Source organism: Thamnophis elegans, chromosome 9 (genome assembly GCF_009769535.1).
Source record: "Thamnophis elegans isolate rThaEle1 chromosome 9, rThaEle1.pri, whole genome shotgun sequence".
NCBI lineage: Eukaryota > Metazoa > Chordata > Lepidosauria > Squamata > Colubridae > Thamnophis > Thamnophis elegans.
Window position 1 is genome coordinate 26,755,888 of NC_045549.1, and position 20,272 is coordinate 26,776,159.

Below are 20,272 nucleotides of genomic sequence, written 5' to 3' on the forward strand. Positions count from 1 at the left end.
TGAACGGCTATGTTGCACTGTCGCAGCAGCGCATACAACAACCATAAAGCGACCACAAGCGACCACACTCACGAGCAGCCACCCAGCAAACCCCCTTTCCAGCCGGGCACAGCACCATTCACTGACCTACGGGTATCGCCAAGCCACGTGAGTGCCTGTTCTCTGCCACCCAGCTCCCACGGCTTGGTGCCTTTGAAATGCCAGTGAAAAGTGCTCTGCACGGCTGGAGAGGGGGGTTGCACGAGTGGCTGTTCCGCTCCCGTTCGCGTGCCTCCCAGCCTCACAATGCCATGGCCCAGCTCTCCCCACAGAGCCAGAGCATCTTCGCTGCCGCTGCCACCATCCCAGCATGGCTTTTCCTGCAGCTTCCAAACCGAGTCTTCCAGTAGTGGCCGCTCTGGACGTACGCTCTATGGTTGTACGCTCTGCCGGCAGCTGGCCCACAACAATAGAGCGTAGGCTCAGAGCAGCCACTGCCAGAAGACTTGGTTTGGAAGCTGCAGAAAAAGCCATGCTGGGATGGCGGCAGCAGCGGAGGTTCTGTGGCTCTGCGGGGAAAGCTGGGCCAGCTTTCATGAGGCTGGGAGGCATGCGAGCGGGAGTGGAACAGCTGTTTGTGCAATCCACTTGTCCAGCTGTGCAGAGTGTCTTTCACTGGCATTTTGAAGGCATCATGCTGTTTGGCGATTCCCCTAGGTCAGTGAATGGAAACAGGGTTTGTCAGGTGGCTGCTCGTGAGTGTGGTCGCTTCATGGCTGTTGTGTTGCGCTGCTGTGACAGTGCAACACAGCCATTTGCCCATGAGGCTGTGCCTGGCTCTTTGAGAGCCTGCTCGGAAGAGAGCAGCCGCCCAGCAACCCAAAAACAATAAACCCTCCCCTCATAATAAGGCCCAAGCCATATTTTGTGAGTAAAAAGAAAACAAGACCCTGTCTTATTTTGGGGGAAACACGATATTAGCCCTGTTGAAAAGAATCTTTGCTGACTCACAGTGGTTCACAAAATGACAAAATACTATAAAATGCCCACAGTAAAGAAAAAGCACCATGTGTTCATTTAAAAACACCCGAGAACTTTAGTATTTTAAAATAAATAAGTGGAAATCTAAATAGCAAAATTTATCATTTCCTAAAAACTTTTTGGAAAAGTTCAGTGTTTAGTAATTTCCAAAAAAACGTTGCCTAGGAGATCAAGCTAACATGCCCCCTACAGTCTTGCTGTGAGGAACATAGATAGTTTTAAAAATTTGATAAACAAATATGAGGGGAAAATAGCATTTTCTGTTTTCTCACAAAAATGCCACTCCACAAAATTGGGCTACCATGATGCAGTGTAAAATTGTAATGCAGCATAAATATAATCTATGTTTTTATTATTAGAATAAAAAGAAAAGGCACAAAGAAGATAACAGTTCTAATAATAACTCTTTCAGTTCTTCTTGAGATGTACTAAATGTGGATGATCTGTTTTGTAGATAGTAGGAGACCAGCTGATCTATGTACTTAAGGAGTAATCCAGATGTATTATTGTTGCTTTGAAGTAAAGTTAATAGAAATTGGTCTGTATTTCTAAAAAATACTTAAATGTAGTTTGAACCCATTCATAAGTTTTCCCTTAAAATCCATAGAATGATAGTCTCATAAGAAAACAGAATTCATAAAACGCCAAGAACAACGAGATAGCAACTTTTTTACAACTTACAAGGAGCATAGAGATAATGCAATGATATTCCCAGAAGAGCAGGATGAAATTGTTGTGCAATTTATCTAGCTTTAAAATGCTGAAGATCTTTTAAAAGTACATTAAAAGTAGATGCATTAAACTTATTGGAGTCTTAATGCACCTATTAGAATTGCACACCCATATAATCTAGCAATTTGCCTACAAAATTTGATGATTGTGGAATGGGAGTCTAGGAGAATGAAAAAGAGGGGTAGAAACAGTGCCATTCCTGATCCTGAAGCTACAGAGAATTCTTCAGTTAAATAAACATTGTGGTAATAGTGAACAAATGCAGTGTAGTGATTCTAACTGGATTGCAACTGTATAAGTTATAGTTCAAGTATAACCTTAACTATGTTCTACAAATACAGTAAAGAAAAATATTGTCTATAAGTTTGGTGGGTGGGTGAATGGATAGATAGATAGATAGATAGATAGATAGATAGATAGATAGATAGATAGATAGATAGATGATAGATAGATGATAGATAGATGATAGATAGATAGATACGTTTGTGTGTGTGCATGCACGCATGTATGTGTGTTTACAGGGTTTATTCTGAGGTGAATATAATCTAATAGCAATAAGTGATATTTATAAAGAATTGCAACTAGTCAAAATTATTTGAATACTTTGTGCTTACAGAGTTAGCAAGAGAACTGGATTTCACTGAAGAACAAATTCATCAAATTCGGGTTGAGAATCCCAATTCTCTTCAGGATCAGAGTCATGCGTTACTGAAATATTGGCTGGAAAGAGATGGAAAGCATGCTACTGGTATATTTATTTTAGCAGTTACCATCCCTCACTCCTTTTCCATTCAGACAGCCAAGTGCAATGTACATAAGAGACTGCAAGTGTCATACAAAAACAAAACAATATATAGAGATCCTACATACACACAAGGACACTCCTACTACGTATGGACTTCTATAGATGATAATTATCTATTATCTAATCTGCCTCTAAATGTAGCTATACTGTCTACTGAGACTACAGCACTGGTGAAAAAGACTTCTAATGTTTCTTTTTTCCATGTTCTCAATGATATAGAACTGTTTCTATCACAATGACATAAATTAGCATGCTCATATTCTGTTTATATGCTTTTCTTGGAGGACATAAAATAACTTGAAGGTAGTATGGTTTTAAACTAAAAAAATGATTCAAGTAGAGAAGGATAAATTTACTTTCCTATGCAATTGCCATTTTCAGAGCAACTGTACCTGCATAATTTCCAGGTAAATTCTGTGTATTCTCCAGGATATCCTGCATGTATTCAAAAGAATAATAAAGCTCTGTGAATAGACATGTCTTTCCTTCCTAATATGATTGCCAAACATTATTAGTACTCCTCCAATATATTTTTCTTAGAGGTGCATAATATATAAGAACTTTTTCATAAAATTATCTTTTTCCTTCCTTTTAATTTATAGTGTATTTAACTAATTTATACACTATAGCTGCCAATCTTACATTTGTGATGTGGGGCAGCTTAAAAATAAAACATAAACAGTACCATTACTGTTATTAGCTACTTCATAATTTCATTTAAGCAGCCAAGATAATTACTATCTTTCTATTACCGTATTATGTACAAGTAATCTTCATTTAGTAACCACAATTGGGCCTGGCAATTCTACCATATCATTAACTGAAGAGGTTGCTAAGTGAAATTGTGACTACGCTTATTATGTCATTTCAGTTTTCCTTTACAGATCTGAAAAGATCATAAATGTGAAGACAGGTCATAAAGTTACCTTTTTATCACCATCATAACTGCAAACAATGCTAAACAAGGCAGTCACTAAGCACTTACTACCTACATATTGCTAGAGATTCCTAGTTAAGTACTTACTATTGGAATGAAGAGACATTCCATTAATAGTGCAACATTTGGGCTGCTTTTCTCAGAAATGTGGATAATGTGTACAAAGCTATCAAATAGTCACCCTTTTCATATATCGGAATATACAGTATTTAGTGGGTACTTGTTACTTGGAAGATTGCCTTTCAAGCTATTTCAGGAGGCAATTCATGTCCCTCCCAGGAATATAATCAATCCTATATAAGTGTGATTATCAGCACAACGAACAGGCTCAAAAAGAAAGAAAAATAAATAACCACTGCTTTTCAAGTGATTAGAGACACAGGCTTATTCTCTACCCTCCTATTGGCTGACTTCACAGCAGTTATCCAAAAACTGAGTAGATGGCATTCTTCATATGTGCAAATTGTTAAAAATAAATGCTGTCTCTTCCATAACACAGATTCAGGTCTTACAGAGTGTGTTAAAAAAATTAATCGAATGGATATTGTCCACCTAATGGAAAGTAGTATGGAAAAGTCCAGAGATCATGGTCGCACCTATGCAGAAATTGAACAAACAATGGTACTGGATCACAGTGAAGGTGAGAATATACTTACACATGCATGATTACTATTCAGTAACTGATTGTTATCAAATAATACCCATCAGCTATCACTGGGTTAACTACTAGTGGTTCTATACCAAGGAGAGCATTCCTATCAGTTTATATAGGAATAAACATAGTGCTCTTCAACATTGTAGTAGTGATGATGAGAAGTGTATCATCCTATACTATATCACTGAATATTGAGAGATCAATAGTAGATGTGCATATTGAAATTCATGTCGATAATAATAAAGAGGATCAATTAGAGAGCACCCATTAAATCATCAATATCTTCAAAGGAATCCAGTTTACCAGGCAAGAAGACAACAACAACTCACTACCCTTCCTGGTCATCCTGATCGCAGAGATCACAATGGCAAACTGGAAACACAAGTGTACTGAAAAACCACCCATGCCAATAAGTTTCTCCACTACCAAAGCAATAATCTAATCTCCCACAAGAGAAGCTGTGCAAGAACTTTATTTAGACAAACTCACTGCAGTAACCTTAACAGCCGACACACAAGTGAAGCATGCACACAAGCGAACTGGCAGTAGTGTGGGCCAAAACCCACCCCTAGTGTCTACATATTTTGTGAAAGAGACAATAAAATGGAACAAAAAGATCAAAATGCCCCTCATACCAGCAATCAACACCCAGATGAGCATAGATTAACTCCAAGATTAACATGAGACTAACAATTAAATTAACAATACCCCAATCAAGCAACTATCAAACAAGCTAACAATAAACAACCCAACCAAGGAACTCTAAGATCACTCCCACCATTACTGACAGGGCAAGCTGCTAGAATATAAATTGAGAGCTAACCTCACTCTTTACTAGCACTGATGATGTTACCTAGCTTGGGTAATGAAATGTCTGCAAGAAAACAATCAAGCTTAGTGAACACTAAGGGCCTTTCACTTTAACCTCGAGCTACAAATTCTTTCCTTTATTGAAATTCTGGCTATATGGAGTTTTAGTGGATAGGGTTCATAGGAATCACTAGCAAGTTCTTATATCTGAACACATGACAGGGTTATTTATGGTTAAATATAGCAATCTCTTAATTTATGTTTTGAAACTGCGAGTTGCTTGTTCTGCATTATATTGGTACAAATCTGCATCTACAGGGTCTTATTTTCGTTACCCCTGAAATAAGTGCTTGGCCTTATTTTTGGGGAGGTATTATTATTATTATTATTATTATTATTATTATTATTATTATTATTATATTATAGGTGCAGGAGGTGGTGAGCAAGGTCACCTCATGGCTGCTGCTGCGGTGCACTATTTTCGAGGAGGGCTTATTTTGGGAGGAGGGCTTATTTTAGCGCATGCACTCAAAAGCCAGATTGGGCTTATTATCCGGGGAGGTCCTATTTTCAGGGTAACAGGGTAGATAACAATTACTTCATATATTGAGATTAAATGATTGTTGTTTTACTTTGCCTTCAGGGTTCTCTGCACTTCATGAAGATCTATGCAGCACAAAAGATAAAAAAGAGGAAGAATATTCCTTTTCTAAAGACAGTGAGCCATCAGATCATCCTCCCCTTGTTTCAGAAGAAGACCTTTCTCTCAGTTGCTCACCCTTGCATGAAGGCACATCGAAGGCTGTGGCAGAAGTATCTGTGGTAGAACTTCTACACCAAATACAGAAAGATCATGTGAAAGCTGAATTCTCAGGGAAGCCTCATGAACTGACAGAAGATTCATCTACTACACAGGAGTATGTGTAAGAATTCTATAGTAGGGCGATGTATGTAGCAATAGGAAATATTTATTACATAGAGATCATGTTTCATAAGCAGTGAACAAATGCAAACTGTGCAAGACTAAAAACACTTCAAGAAAAAAATCAATGAGCTAAATAATTTCTAAAAGTTTAGAGTAAAACAAATATATGGCCAATATATATCATTTTAAAATATTCTTGGACTTAAAGAAAGACTTTAAATAGAAATAGATCATCAAATTAGCTACAATAAGATACAATACAATAGCAGAGTTGGAAGGGACATTAGAGGTCTTCTAGTCCAATCTAGAGGTTCCTGCCTAGGCAGGAAACCCTATACCGTTTCAGACAAATGGCTATCCAACATCTTCTTAAAGACTTCCAGTGTTGGGGCATTCACAACTTCTGGAGGCAAGCTGTTCCACTGATTAATTGTTCTAACTGTCAGGAAATTTCTCCTCAGTTCTAAGTTGCTTCTCTCCTTGATTAGTTTCCACCCATTGCTTCTTGTTCTACCCTCAGGTGCCTTGGTGTTAAGATGTTATTATCGTTTTTATTTGTCATATATCTGAGTGTGTTTTTAATACTGCAAAATATTGGCTGGGTTAGATAATGGTTCTTTTCTTTTTTATTTTGAATGAAGCTCCATTCATGGTGAGATGAGCCAAGGTTTTCTGGATACTGAATTACTGGGTGAAATTTTCATTGGGGAGCAGACATTGCTTCCATGAGAGGAGTGTCAATCAGTAAGAGGCCAAAGATTGCCATAGTGGGTAATCCTTGAGCTTGCCTATTCCTATTCTTGGAAATAAACAGGTTCTCAACCTTTTCTTCTTTGTGGCCACTGAGCATGGCCATTGACCTCCAAGATGTAACTCAAGATTTAAATCATAACATTTATTCGAGCCTTCATGGACTCCCTGTGATGACATTGAGGTCCCTCATGGTTCCACGGACTGCAGGTTGAGAACCACTGTAATACTAGTCTGAATTAAATAGTCACAAAGGGACAATTACTAGGACACAGATGACAGACTGGAAAGAAAACCATTAATTCTATTCCATTCTTTCTGCTGTTAACCTGTGGTGGCAATGGAGCAAATGGAGTGAATGAGAGGAGTGAAATTGCTGAGAAGAAATCAGGAAGGCCAAATATTTTTTTTAAAAGGGGGAGGAAAGTTCCAGTACTCGAAATAAAAATATATCATAATGGAGTACTGGAGAGCTAGACTGTTTTGGTTTAACACAAATGTCTATACAAAATATTGCTAGATGCTTGTTTTTGCCTGATGAAACCCAGTTTACCTGAATACAAATTCTAATATATTTCGAAAGAAATATGAGAGCTTGAACCATATTAGATTAGTAGTTCATGACAATAGGTATTGAATTCTCACTTGTATTCTCAGTCAAGTGTGTCCCGATTTATTCATTTCAGAATGTTACGTGCCACTTTTCAAAACCAAGCCCAGTGGCATTAGAATAAATCTTATTCCTCAGAGACAGACGAGAAGAACTAATCATTTGTTTCCTCCAATCTTTATTAACAGAATCACAACTTCTGGAGCAGATTTGACACAAGTGCCCCAAAGTGTGAAAACAGCCATCATTGCCAGTGACAAATCTGGGGATCCCACCGCAGAATGTGAAGATCTTGAAAGGCCACAATTGCATACTCCAACATCTAGTGATCGAACTGATTCTCCCATTGTGGAAGAACCTGAAGACCATCACTTTCAGCAAGAAGATATGCATCCAAGGAAAAACAGCCTGGTGATTGTTGAATCCACTGATGAACCGCCTGAAGAACTAGAAAGACATGAAGAAGAATTGTTAGAAAAAGTAAGTTGTAACGCTAAGTAGTGCCCTTTGAAGAATTAATGAAGAAGAAAATCTTTAAAGTAATCTTATTTAATACTTGGAACAATACACCCAGATAATAAGAAATAAGAGATGTTCACACGCTGTAGACTAAAATACAGTTCTAGGAAAAGAAAATTGAAAGACAATGCACTGAAAAATGTAAAGCATTAACACAGAAGTGAATAGAGAGAAATATAACTGAAAAGATGCTATCATTTGAATAAGATCAGAATAAGCCTGAACTGAAAAATTTGAAATGGACATAAGAAAAATTTTTTGAAATAATTTTTTATATATTTTTATACATTTGCAGCAAAATAAGAATTCATTGGAATTACATACTTTTCACACTTTAATTCCTACAAAGAATGTGTTAGGAATTAGATTGTGAATGAAAACGTACTTTTGTCCCACGGCAGTTGAGAATTGTCAAAACTTTTCATTAAAAAGATCAGTTAAATCAAAGTAGAGCCTCACATTTTTCTTTCCAAAGAACTGTTTGGGAATATTTAGGGGCATGCACAGAGCATCTGTCTTTAAATGGAAAAGGAGATTTGTATGGATGCTTCACGAGCTACCCTTGACCAGGCACAACGATTTCACTCACTGGAAAACAATGAAACAAACAAGTAGAAATACAGGTAGTCCTTGACTTACCACAGTTTGTTTAGTGACCATTCAATGTTACAACGGCACTGAAAAAAGAAACTTATCACTGTTTTTCACACTTATGAACATTGCAGCATTCCCATGATCAAATTCACCTGCTTGGCAAGTGTGTCATATTTACGATGGTTGGAATGTCCCAGAGTCATGTGATCACCGTTTGCAACCTTCTGACAAGCAAAGTCAGTGGAGAAGCACGATTCACTTAACAACTGTGTTACTAACTTAACAACTGCAGTGATTTCATTTAATCATTGTGGAAAGAAAGGTCATAAAATGCGGACAAAACTCACTTAACAAATGTCTCCCTGAGCAACAGAAAATTTGGGCTCGATTGTGGTCGTAAGTTGAGGACTACCTGTACATGGATATACCTAGGAACATCTTTTGATGCTACCAAATAAGCCCGAACAAAGAATGGGTACTTTAACAGTATAAAAAGAGGTCTTTCACCAAACCACTTCTTTCAAGGATTTTGTTCAACTGTAGAAAATAATTCATTTTTCCCATTGAAAACTCATAAGTTATGATGTTTGGATTGACAGTGTAGCAGTAACCTAACCGCATCCCACCTTTAGTTCCCTGGCACTTTGAAAGTTGCTATCATGGCAACTCAATCATCATTATGAGCCTTTAAGAAACCTGTCCCAAGTCCCATTGCAGAAGAATCACAACAGTAAATATGTAGTGAGCAAATTTTATTGCCAGTATCTTTACCTGAAGAAACTGCTGTTTCAAAAGTGAAAAGGATTTTGAAAATATCCTAGAACTATTTAAATCAAAATTAACTGTGTTTTTTAAGTGTAAAGGAATTATATCTTTTATTTTACTGGCTAAAAGACAGGAGCAAATATAGTAATTATTAATTAACTCAAACTTGCAATATAATCTAGTCCGCAGTGGTTCTCAACCGATGGTCCACAGCCCCTGGAGGGTTGTGATATTGTTAAATGGGGCCGCTGAGGGCTTGAAGAAATATTACAATTTAAATCTTGAGTTAAGTCACGGTGGTCCATGGCCACCAAAGGTATTTAAAGAGGGTCCATGATGAAGAAAAGGTTGAGAACCACTGATCTATTTCATAAGTAGAAAGTTGTTGGAAACTCATATCTCTTTAGTTTTTGTTAATTGGGTTTATAGAAGATGAAGTTATAACTATGTTTGCATTATTCAACTGACGCGCTGCTTTTACATAGTACATGGTATTAAAAGAAAGTTGAAGGCAGGTTTTCTCAGTTTGTAACATCAGATCTTCAAAGAAGATTTTGAAATTCAGCCCCAAAATAGAAAGAAATAGTACAGCATATTTTGCAGTGTATTTCATTCCAGCAAGCATTTGTATGGTGTGTTATTAGAAAGGGGCCCAATTATTCATTCACATGTACAGTACCAGTATGATGAGAGCAATGCTTCCATGCTTCCACTAGGAGCTAGCAGAGGAATTAGGTGAGCTGGAGGTCAGCTCAGATGAGGAAGAGATGGTAACTACCAGGGTCGTTCGCCGCCGGGTAATTATTCAGGTACAGGAGTGTTGAACTATTGCACGTACCAGTGGCAACTATGCCCTGGTTATACCTTTAAAACCCACCCTTTTCCTAAAATCCTGTTCCTGAAACACCCCCTTGGCTGACAATGCACTGATGAATTTGGCATGTTCCTGGGTAATGCATGTCAACTGATTAACATATTTTTTCCCAATTTCATTTGGAAACTCAAGGAATGTAAATCCAAATGGTAGATATTTGATTTGCATTTTGAAAGAGACTATCTCTCTAAGAGGACAGTCTGATTTGCTGCTTCAGTACCACCACTTACTAGCCAAATATGTTCTTGTTCCAAGTTTGCATGCTTTTTAAAAAGGATCTATTTGCAAAATGTTCAACAGCATTGGAGCAATTTGCTTCAGTGCTTCTTGCCTAATTTATGTGGTTGTTTGAGCCAACTAACTTCTGTTATGCAGATTATTTAAAATAGCCAGTTATTTTTTCTGAACTGTTTTTTGTTTACTAGGCTGATGATGTGCCTGAAATACCCCCAGAAGCTGTAACGGAGGAACACTATGTGGATGAACATGGCCATATTGTGGTGAAGAAGGTATTTAGCTGATGGTTTATTAGGAGAATATAAAGAGCATTTTAGTACATCAATTATATTTGACCCACTTCAAGGTTTCCAGAGTTAAATTGAGGAGCTTTAGGATACTTTACTACAGTCCTCACTACAGTTCATTTGGTGACATTTTGAAGTTACATTATTGAAAAAAGTAACTTATGACCCTTTATCACATGACTATTGGTCACATAATCGAAATTCAAAAGCTTGCCAACTGGCATGTACTTTTGATGGTTGCAGTGTCCCGGGGCTGTGTGATTACCTTTTGCGACCTTCTAACAAACAAAATCAACAGAGAAATCAGATTCACTTAACAACTGTGTTACTAACTTAACAACTGCAGTGATTCACTTAACATCTGTGGCAAGAAAGTCGTAAATGGAGCAACCTCACGTAACAAATGTCTCACTTAGCAACAGAAATTTTGGGCTCAATTCGGTCTCAGGTTGAAGACCACCTTCACCAACCTGTGAAATGCATAGAGCCTAAATCCGCAATTTCCTAAGAAGTTCCTTGTATATGTAACAAGGAATCTCTTATGGGATTGAGGATTTAGGCTCTATGCATTTCACACCACATGGGAGTAAAGGAAAACATTTGTCCCATATAACAGGTGCCAAAAATAGAAAGTCCTTATTTGTTTAGGAGAGAACTGGAGCGGAATAGGTTGAAACTATATTTGTAAATTTGTATGAGGTGTTTGTCTTCATTTATGATAAAATAGTTTTCTGCATTTTATTTGCAAAACTTTTCAGACTAGGAACATGTTCAAAATTGTAATGTATTTAGTAATACGTATCATGTGTTATTATATTAAAATTGGCTTTGCGGAAATATATTTTGAAGATGTGATAGCTGAAATTGCGGCCTCTAGTTACCTGCTAGCGAAATAGCAGGTTAAGGCTTATTTGTGTACGCACATGAGAGAGAATGCTCTAGGTATTTTAAAGGACAATATGACTGCCACTGTTTAAAATTCAACTACATGCTAACATAACTCTTGGATGAACATGTCATCCTGCTAGGTCACTAGGAAAATCATCAGGCGATTCGTTTTACCAGATGGAACAGAAAAAGAAGAAGTTGTGATGCAGGGAGAACCCCAAGAACCTGTTACAGTGGAAGAAGGAGACAGTTACTCCAAAGTCATAAAGCGGGTGGTATTGAAAAGTGAAAGTGAACAATCAGAGGTTAGATTGTTTTTCCTGCCATTGTTTATTTATAGTTTATTTATTTGAAGTGAATTTTCAAAATTGGCACTGAAATTACCCATTATAAATTGTTTCTTATGTTTAATTGTAAACTTTGTTTCATAAGGTTCACTTCACATGTCTTGTTTAAACTCCCCTGGAAGATGGCTTACTCAATGAAGAATTGTAGAGCAATTCTTTAACAAGTCTAGCCACCAACTACATCGTTTTCCAAGAAATGAATAAATCCGTAACATTAGTGCAAATGTTTCACAGGAAGTAGCAAAAGAATGTTTGGGCATTATCTAATCAGCCAATGACCATGATTTCTGGACTAAGCAATTATTGACATGCAATTATTCATGATTTCTCTTTCACAGGTGACCTTTTCTGAGACAAGTGTATTACCAAGTGCCTCAGAATTCCAGGCTGAACCAGTAGAAGGCCGCAAGGTCAGCAAAGTTATAAAAACTACCTTAGTGCAAGGGGAGAGAATGGAAAAACATCATGGAGATTCTAGTTTAGCAGTGAATCTTCCATCAGCCAAAGATGACTTCGAAGAGGTGAGATTATTGTATGGTTTTGGCAACACCGTTAGAACTGCAATAGTACTAAGGGCGGAAACACATATAGAAAAATTAGAAATAGCTAACTGTAATAAAGCATCATTATAGAAATGTATTCTTGGTTTTTTTCAGTAGGTTTAGAGAAACTCGACAGTTCACAAAGAAGAATTTTTCCTTATGGAAAAATCTGGAGAGTATCATCTAATGGAACCCAGTGAGAGATTACTCTGATCCTTAAATTAGTTCTGATACAAACCTGTAAAACGTCTCCAAAAGATGCCCTAATTAATTCATGACCCTGGAACCAAGGTTTCAAAAGAAATACCAGTCATTTATTAGGAACATCATTTCAGCAATACCCCATTGCAGTCAGATATGACCTCATTTTAATTATGGCTGAACTTTACCCCTGTTTCCTCCCTGCCCTCAGTCTGTGTCATAAATCACATTCACCAATGAAGTGCACGCCTCACAAGCCTGTTGTAGTATTCTGAGATCCAACTCTAGCTGAAGGTATGTGTGGAATGCGCTCCCCCCCCGCCTTTCCTCACCATGGCAACTTTATGAGTTGACACATTCATTTGAAGCTGCTTTGTAAAGGAGTGCCGCAATCCGACTTCTAGACAACAAAGCCAAACTATCACATTCACTGTTCCCCCTGGTAGTCTCCTTCAGGATATTCAGCACCTTGAAGGAACTTCTATATTGAAGTTGCACATATTTATGCATGCACAGGCGCCTTAATTCAGTAGTTTACTTCCAGTAGCTCATTAAAAGGAAGTGATACAGGAAGAGGCACATTAACAAAACCATTTTCTACCTACTGAATCTGCTAGAAGAAGCAATTGAAACAAATGATAAAAGTGCTTCAGAAAGACAGGTCATGTCAGCCCACTGGGGCCAATTTGTATAGAGAAATTCATTATTATACAGTGAATTTAGTTGGAATCTTTCACAACTGACATATTTTTCCAGACGTAAGGAAAATTGAAGTTCCTTCAGATTGGAACTAATTGTACAAGCAGAAGCTTATCATCGATGAGTAAAGGCTCTTTGAACTTTTTTCCAGATGCATTTTGAGCAGGATTGTAAACTCACCATATCCTATTTGATTAAAAATATGACTCGATATTGGTTGAATAAATAGAATATAGATAATTTCTATTCAGATGGGAGTCATGTCAGCACATCTTCTTTTTACCAGATGTCCAGTTTGAGTAAGAAGCTCCATTCTTAGATTGGATACATTTAAACATAGTATCCAAGAACACAGTGGAAAGCACATAGTTGAGGAAAGAAATCTCCAGTATGAATGTACTCTTAACAATATAATTCAATTTGCAAGTGGGGTTATTTTATTTATAAATCCAAAAAGGAGGCTCATCAAGATATAAGAAATATGGCTATCCTATTTGAAATGTATATGTGATTCCAAGAATAATCCTGGATCAAATCATTTTTATTGTCTTCCTAATAAAGCCTTCTTTCTAATGAACCAAATCCCATCTGTTAGTAAGACTGGAGCTCTTTCTACTCTCTCTGGGTTCTTTCAAGAAGAAAAGACCTTGTTGTTCACAAGAGGTCATTTGTCTTCCTTAGGAGTTCAGCATAAGAATTATCAGTAAAAGTAGATTCTATTGTTTTGTCACACATTCCCAAATTCTTAGTAAGTACAGAATTTGCAAATTATGCAATCAAGACTTTTTTTCTGATATGTTTAACTATTATTTGTCTCATTGATATTTTAGCAGGTTAATATAACTAAGTTGTATTTGGGTCTTTTATGCTACAGTTATGCTTCCTGTTTTACTTTAGGCCCTGAATTACATAGGTAACAAAATGAAAATTGAAGTCCCCCCATTAGTAGAGAAAGAGGTCATGAAAGAGGATGGGTCGCTTATTAAAAGGTTTGAGTTGGCATGACACTAGCCTGTGCAATGACCAAAGATTTAACAGACTAACTGTAATAATATTTGAATAAAGACTTACAGTCTTGGTGTCTTAAGCTTTACATGGAAACTAACACACTCGGTAAAAGAGGGGATAATCAATTGATGGAACAAACAGTTGTTTGAGAAATAACGGAATTATAATTCTGATTCTGAATGCTAGCATTGTAAAAAAAATTGCATGACGTATTTTAAATAATGTTTTGGGGAAGACAAAATGTCATGACAGGAAAAAACCTGGACAATTAATTAATTGAAATGTTTTGGCTTTATATCCACATAGCAAAGACCCAGGTTTTGGAGGGGAGGGGCTAAACAAAAGCCCCCAGACATTGTCCATGTCACTGAAGCTAGTTATCTGGGATTAATTATAATTTCAATGTTATTACTATTTCTATGTTCATATCCACAACTATGTAGGCAGAATACATCCTATACTGCAGTGGTTCCTTAGCACCAGGGACTGGTTTCATGGAAGACAATTTTTCCATAGATTGCCGGGGGGGTGGTGGTGGTGAGTGTGCGACCTAGATCCCTCACATGCACAATTTACAGGTTACAGTTTCGCACCCCTATGAGAATCTAATGCCTGATGGTCTGAAGTGGAGCTGAGGCAGTGACTGGGGAGTAGCTGCAAATACAGATGAAGCTTCAGTCAATCACCTGCCACTCACCTCCAACTGTGCAGCCCGGTTCCTAACAGGCCCCGGAACGGCACCATTGGGGACCCCTGCTATACTATATAAGACATGTGTGTATGGAGATGGTAACCTTCCCAATTCTCCCTATGCTGACTCCATCTGGATACCATTGCTTTTTAGGCTTTACTTTTTGTTTAAAAATATTTAATGTAGGACTATCAATGTTTCACCTTTTAACATTTGTTGAAATTCCATTTTTTGGTAATGGAGATCTATTGATTCAGAACCTAAATTTGGTTGACATAAAGAATATATTTGCTCTGACAACATGAAGAGGAGTATAATATTTGTAGATGATGATCTTAATTATCTTTTATACATATTATACATACCAATTTTCTTCAATATTTAAATTGCCTCTTAATCTTTGAGGACTGTGCTTCAGGCATAGTCAGACAAAGGTATTTTTCCTTCTAAACCAAATTCCTGGACAGGACAATCCCATTGTTATGTTTTAATTAATTAATTGATGGGATCTCACCTCCCAAATGACTCTGGGAGACTTGTAGAATTAAAATATTAAAAATTATACTCTTAACAATTTTAAAACTCTGCCTGCAACAAAGAAAGTCAAAATGGGGGAAGAAACCTATTATTCTTCCCATTCCTTTCTTGATTCAACTGTTTGTTTACTTTTCTGCCAATAATTTGTAAAGCATGTAAAGCCAGCCCAATAATTGGCAAAATTTCCAGTTTCTCACTGTCACATTCCTTCTCTGATGTCAGAATTATCAAAATCAGTTCTCAAAGGGAAATTTGATGCTGCATTTCTACCGCTGAAATTAGAACATGTATATTCTTTCCAAATAGATAATGATCATATTCTCCACATATTTTGTACCAGGCAAATGTGTTGGGAATATAGCCCACATTTCTGGGGAAGGAGATAGTATTTATTGTTCTTTATTTTATTGACATAGGATGAAGAGGACAACAGATATTTATTTATTTGTTTGTTTGTTTGTTTGTTTGTTTGTTTGTTTCAGAGTGAAATGCTTCTGATTAGACATCTAGCATATTGCTTCTAATTTCATCTTGCTACAAAGATTGATAAACTCTCACAGGTGTCTCTGCATATAATAGCACACACATCTCCTAAATCCTGGATCTTCCCTCTTGTGTGTGGAGGACACCATTTTAGCAATATAACGAGTAGCATTCATGGGTTGAAGAAACAATAACAGGGTTTTAACAATGTATAAATAACAATAGTATGAGATTTTTTTGATTATCAAATAGTTAAATGACCTAGTTCATTTGTTTCTTGAGGCTTACTATGAACCTGATATTCCTCTCTGAGAACTAAAAAGTCAACAGAGACTACCTCTATAAGATGGGTTGTCGTTCTCAAGGAATATAACCCAAAGAAATAAACTGTCTTTTCCACTGAATAAATTATTTCTGTAATGTAATTTTGTGTAGTCCCATCACTGTGGAAACCCTTACTTGAAGAGAAGTAGTAATAAAAATATGTATATAATAGAGCTTACTTCCCTTCCCTTGTCTCAACGTATAATACCAAACGCAAACATATTTATTTATTGACTTGTATTCCATCTTCCTAGCAATGAGTTTCGTTGAAGTTAAATATTGTAAGTATGGGCAGGAATGACAAAAACCAGCAGGTTTGTAGTTTGGGATATGGATGTTTCTCCTATCATTTATCTTGTTAATGATTCCCTGTTACAGGATTTTCATACAAAGGTCAGTGTTGCTGGATTAGAACATATGAATGTAAGCACTGATGTTACAAAGGCACTGATGTTACAAAGCAAATAATGTCTCTCAGAATAAGTATCAGTATCAGGAAGGAAAATAACTTAAGACATGTTTATAACTGAAAGTTACTGACTGATACAATGCAGTAACCGTATCCTCTTATCTTCAGTACTGGTTCGGTAGTGGGAGCGCCCGCGCACTCCCATCGCTCGCACGCAGCATGCCTGGGCATATGCAGAGCCTCCTATGATGTCTGAGTGGGTGGGCGGAGCCTTGCGCCGCCATCACTGCCAGTTTGCCCAAACCAGTGCGAACCAGCAGAATACCACCTCTGATACAATCTTTATATACAAATTCGAACCATACATAAGGACAGTTTAAACTATTCCATTCTAACTCTACATAGCCATGTGAACTATGCACCAACTTAACTTTTGATCTTAGCCTACACCCATAGTCCCTTTATGCAATCATTTCTCCCTGCCTGTGCAAAGTTATGTCACACACGAGAAATTTCTCAAGAAGTTACAAGTTGCTGACATTTTAACAAATCTACTAGTTTGAATCTGTAAATATAGGCTTGCTTTATGTAAATGTAGCATAAGGAAAGTAATTACTTTTAAAAAATAATAATGTTATTGATACTTTACATATAAATATTTAGCATTTTTCTTAGCTCTTTAAAGTCAAATGCAGTCCCTGTCTTTTCACCTACAGGAACTCAAAATTCATGCTTAGAATTTTAAAATGAAAAATAGAATGCAATTTCCTTTTTTTTAAAAAATCCTACAAATTCACTCATTTCCCCTCTTTGACTCCTTGTAGGACAACAATGAGTAAAGCTAGTACACAGAAGAGGACTGTGGTTAAGGACCAGTATGGAAACCGGACTCATGTGGAGCTGCTGGAGGACACACCAGACGCGCTACCCCAGGATGATCTTCAGCATGACCTTCAACAATTATTAAGGCATTTCTGCAAAGATGAGCAGAAGAAAGAGGCCAAATGAGATGCTGCTAAATCTCACTCTTAGACCACCACACATATCCATTAACTGTCCAGCTTTATCCAACTTTCTTTTATCATAGGTGTTATTATTATTTAACATAATCATCAGGGAACACTGCTGTTTCTACTTTGAGCATATAGAGCAGGTTTTCCATTTCATTTTCTTTGTTTCTAAATATCTGTAAGCTAATTTGTGACCAAAGATCACATCCTTCATTCTGGATGGTTTTATCTACTAAGTCATAGACTTTGTGTGCTCTCCTTGACACTCTTGTCATCTTGGCATTTTTATTGTTCTTTATTTTTTTTTGCACCAGATCCATAATCGCATAAGTTTCTTCCACAGGCCTCTTGAAATGACAGTGTACATGTGTTTTTTAAAGGATATTATAACTCTAAACTGTAAATAGAGAAAATATGTGGATTCACAAGATGGAAAGAAAGAAGCACTGCCTATTGTGACTACTTTTAGCATCAGGACTATAAGGTTCGTCGAAGAATAATTCCTCTAATATTGCTAACACAATCCATCGCAACTAGGACATGGATCTATCAAGAACGAAGCAAATCAATCCTCCTGTGTTCATAGGACTTCCAGTGTAATAAATTACTTGACTAAAGAGTCAGAACAAAGCCTCACGTTTCAGCTGTTTCCCTTACAGGACAGTTGATTGCAGCCATTACTGCTTTTTTTGCTTCCTGGGAAAACCACCTCAAGATTTCCTGAAGAAAAAAATATACCCAGTTAGATATAATGTGCTAGCAGCTGTATCTGTGGCACTTTTGCATACTGTATTTAATTCTTTTAGATCAGGGATGTGAAATGGGTGCATTCAATCGTTCTGATTTCTACACTGTTTGGATCACTCCTTGAATAAACCACGCTGTCTTAGAAGGGGTTATCTCTGCTGGCCACAGCACTACAGACATTTTGCAGGAGGAAAAGAAACTTTCAGAGGAAAAAAAAAGATTTATCACATTATGTCAAGATTGTCTCTTAAATCTGGCACATGCATGTGGCATTGGAATATAAAAACATGACCTTTCTATAATCATGCCAATCGCTTCTCATCCTTCCTAGCACTGAGCGAGCAGAAATTACCATTGTCTTTGAGGTTTTTCTCCAGAGTTTTATTTATAAGGAGACAGGAATCCACTACGCATTCATTTGAGTTTTTCCCCCTCCCTTTGCTATTTTATTTATAGTTCTTAATCACCTTTCAAGCATTATTCATGTAAATGTCTGCACTTTGATTTTCCAAGAAGGCATATATGACCCTGGAATTATTTTGTGGTCTGTACCTAATTCTAATAGTGGTCTGAAGCTCTGTAGCATTTTAACATATATATGTAATTAGATATATATATAATATATATATATATATTATATGAAATGGTATACATTTTGAGTCAGTTATTTGATAAACACAAAGCATATTCAGCAATGATGAGTCAGGTCCTCTAGAGCTGAATATTTTTCAAAACCCTGCTAGCCTTTCTTCCTTTAAACAAAACAAACCGACTCACTCAGTGCTCAGGATGCTGAAAATAAATGTTCCAAGTGGCACCTCCTCATTAAGCAACAATGCCAAGAGAAAAGAAACATTTGAGGAGATTTTGGTTTCCTGCTTTTAAAAAAAAACTACTTGGTGCCATGCAAATTTGTTTTGTTGGCAAAGCAGGACACAAGCACTTAATGACTGCCAAAATGAAAGGAGACCTAATTGCAGGACACACAATAGCTCATTTCTCATTGTCAAGAACATCACTGTTTAACCTTCAAGACTGGGCCTCTACAAGAAATGCATTTCTGTTGTGTTATTTGCGGTGCAGATGATGTTCTGTGTAACAGCATAATGGCTATTCTCCTTTTTTCAGTTTTGAATTTTTGCTGTGTTATCAGAGAACTTGAATACTGTGAGAAGGTGATTTTAAGTTGATAAATCGGCATCTTGTTCCCATGGTGATAACACTTAACTGAATATATCTATGAGGGCATGTATTAAAGATGTAAAACAAACAAACAGCACTAACAATACATAGCTGCAATGTGTACAATGGCTGATTTAATTAAATAAAAATATAAAAGTGTTAAATGTACCAATGATAGTATCCTCTCTTTTTTGCAATGTAGAATCGGGAAATTATTTGGAAACTTTAATTGCAAAATTATAAAGCAGGTGGTCTATATCGTTATGATTAATTTTACAGTGTTACTGTTTGACCTTCAAAGTCCCAAAGGACTTAAAGAGCATAGGGTCATTTTCTTCCATTCTGTCCATCTTAAATTTTCATATCTGAGAAGAGAATTTTCTCCATGCCTCAACAATGGCAAAGGCTCGTTTGATGGGAACAAAGAAAAAGTCCACTTTCATTCTAAAGGCAAGATAAATATGTTGCCCGCTTCTCTGCCTGTTGTTTTTAGGAGATTTTTCATTATTGGATTTAGTTTGTTTTGTTGTTCCTTTAACTTGGAGAATAAAAATCAAGAGTAAAACTAATAATTTATTTTGTATGCTTGGACAATCCGATGCAGATTGTATAAACACACATACATATAATGGCATACAGATAGATAAATTTTGCTTAGAGATCACAATTGGTATCAGCAGTTCC

The 20,272-nt window shown here is 36.8% G+C and overlaps 1 protein-coding gene across 1 annotated transcript in view; it reads left to right on the plus strand.

Moving 5' to 3' along the window:
• Positions 1-19,714, plus strand: part of ANK2 (ankyrin 2) — a 187,696-nt gene extending 167,982 nt beyond the window's left edge. Inside the window, 8 exon segments of the mRNA XM_032224365.1 lie at positions 2,369-2,500; positions 3,994-4,134; positions 5,603-5,882; positions 7,433-7,724; positions 10,422-10,505; positions 11,549-11,713; positions 12,094-12,276; positions 17,474-19,714. Coding sequence (XP_032080256.1) covers positions 2,369-2,500; positions 3,994-4,134; positions 5,603-5,882; positions 7,433-7,724; positions 10,422-10,505; positions 11,549-11,713; positions 12,094-12,276; positions 17,474-17,488 — 1,292 coding nt within the window. The 3' untranslated portion in view covers positions 17,489-19,714.
• Positions 19,715-20,272: the final 558 nt, after the last annotated feature.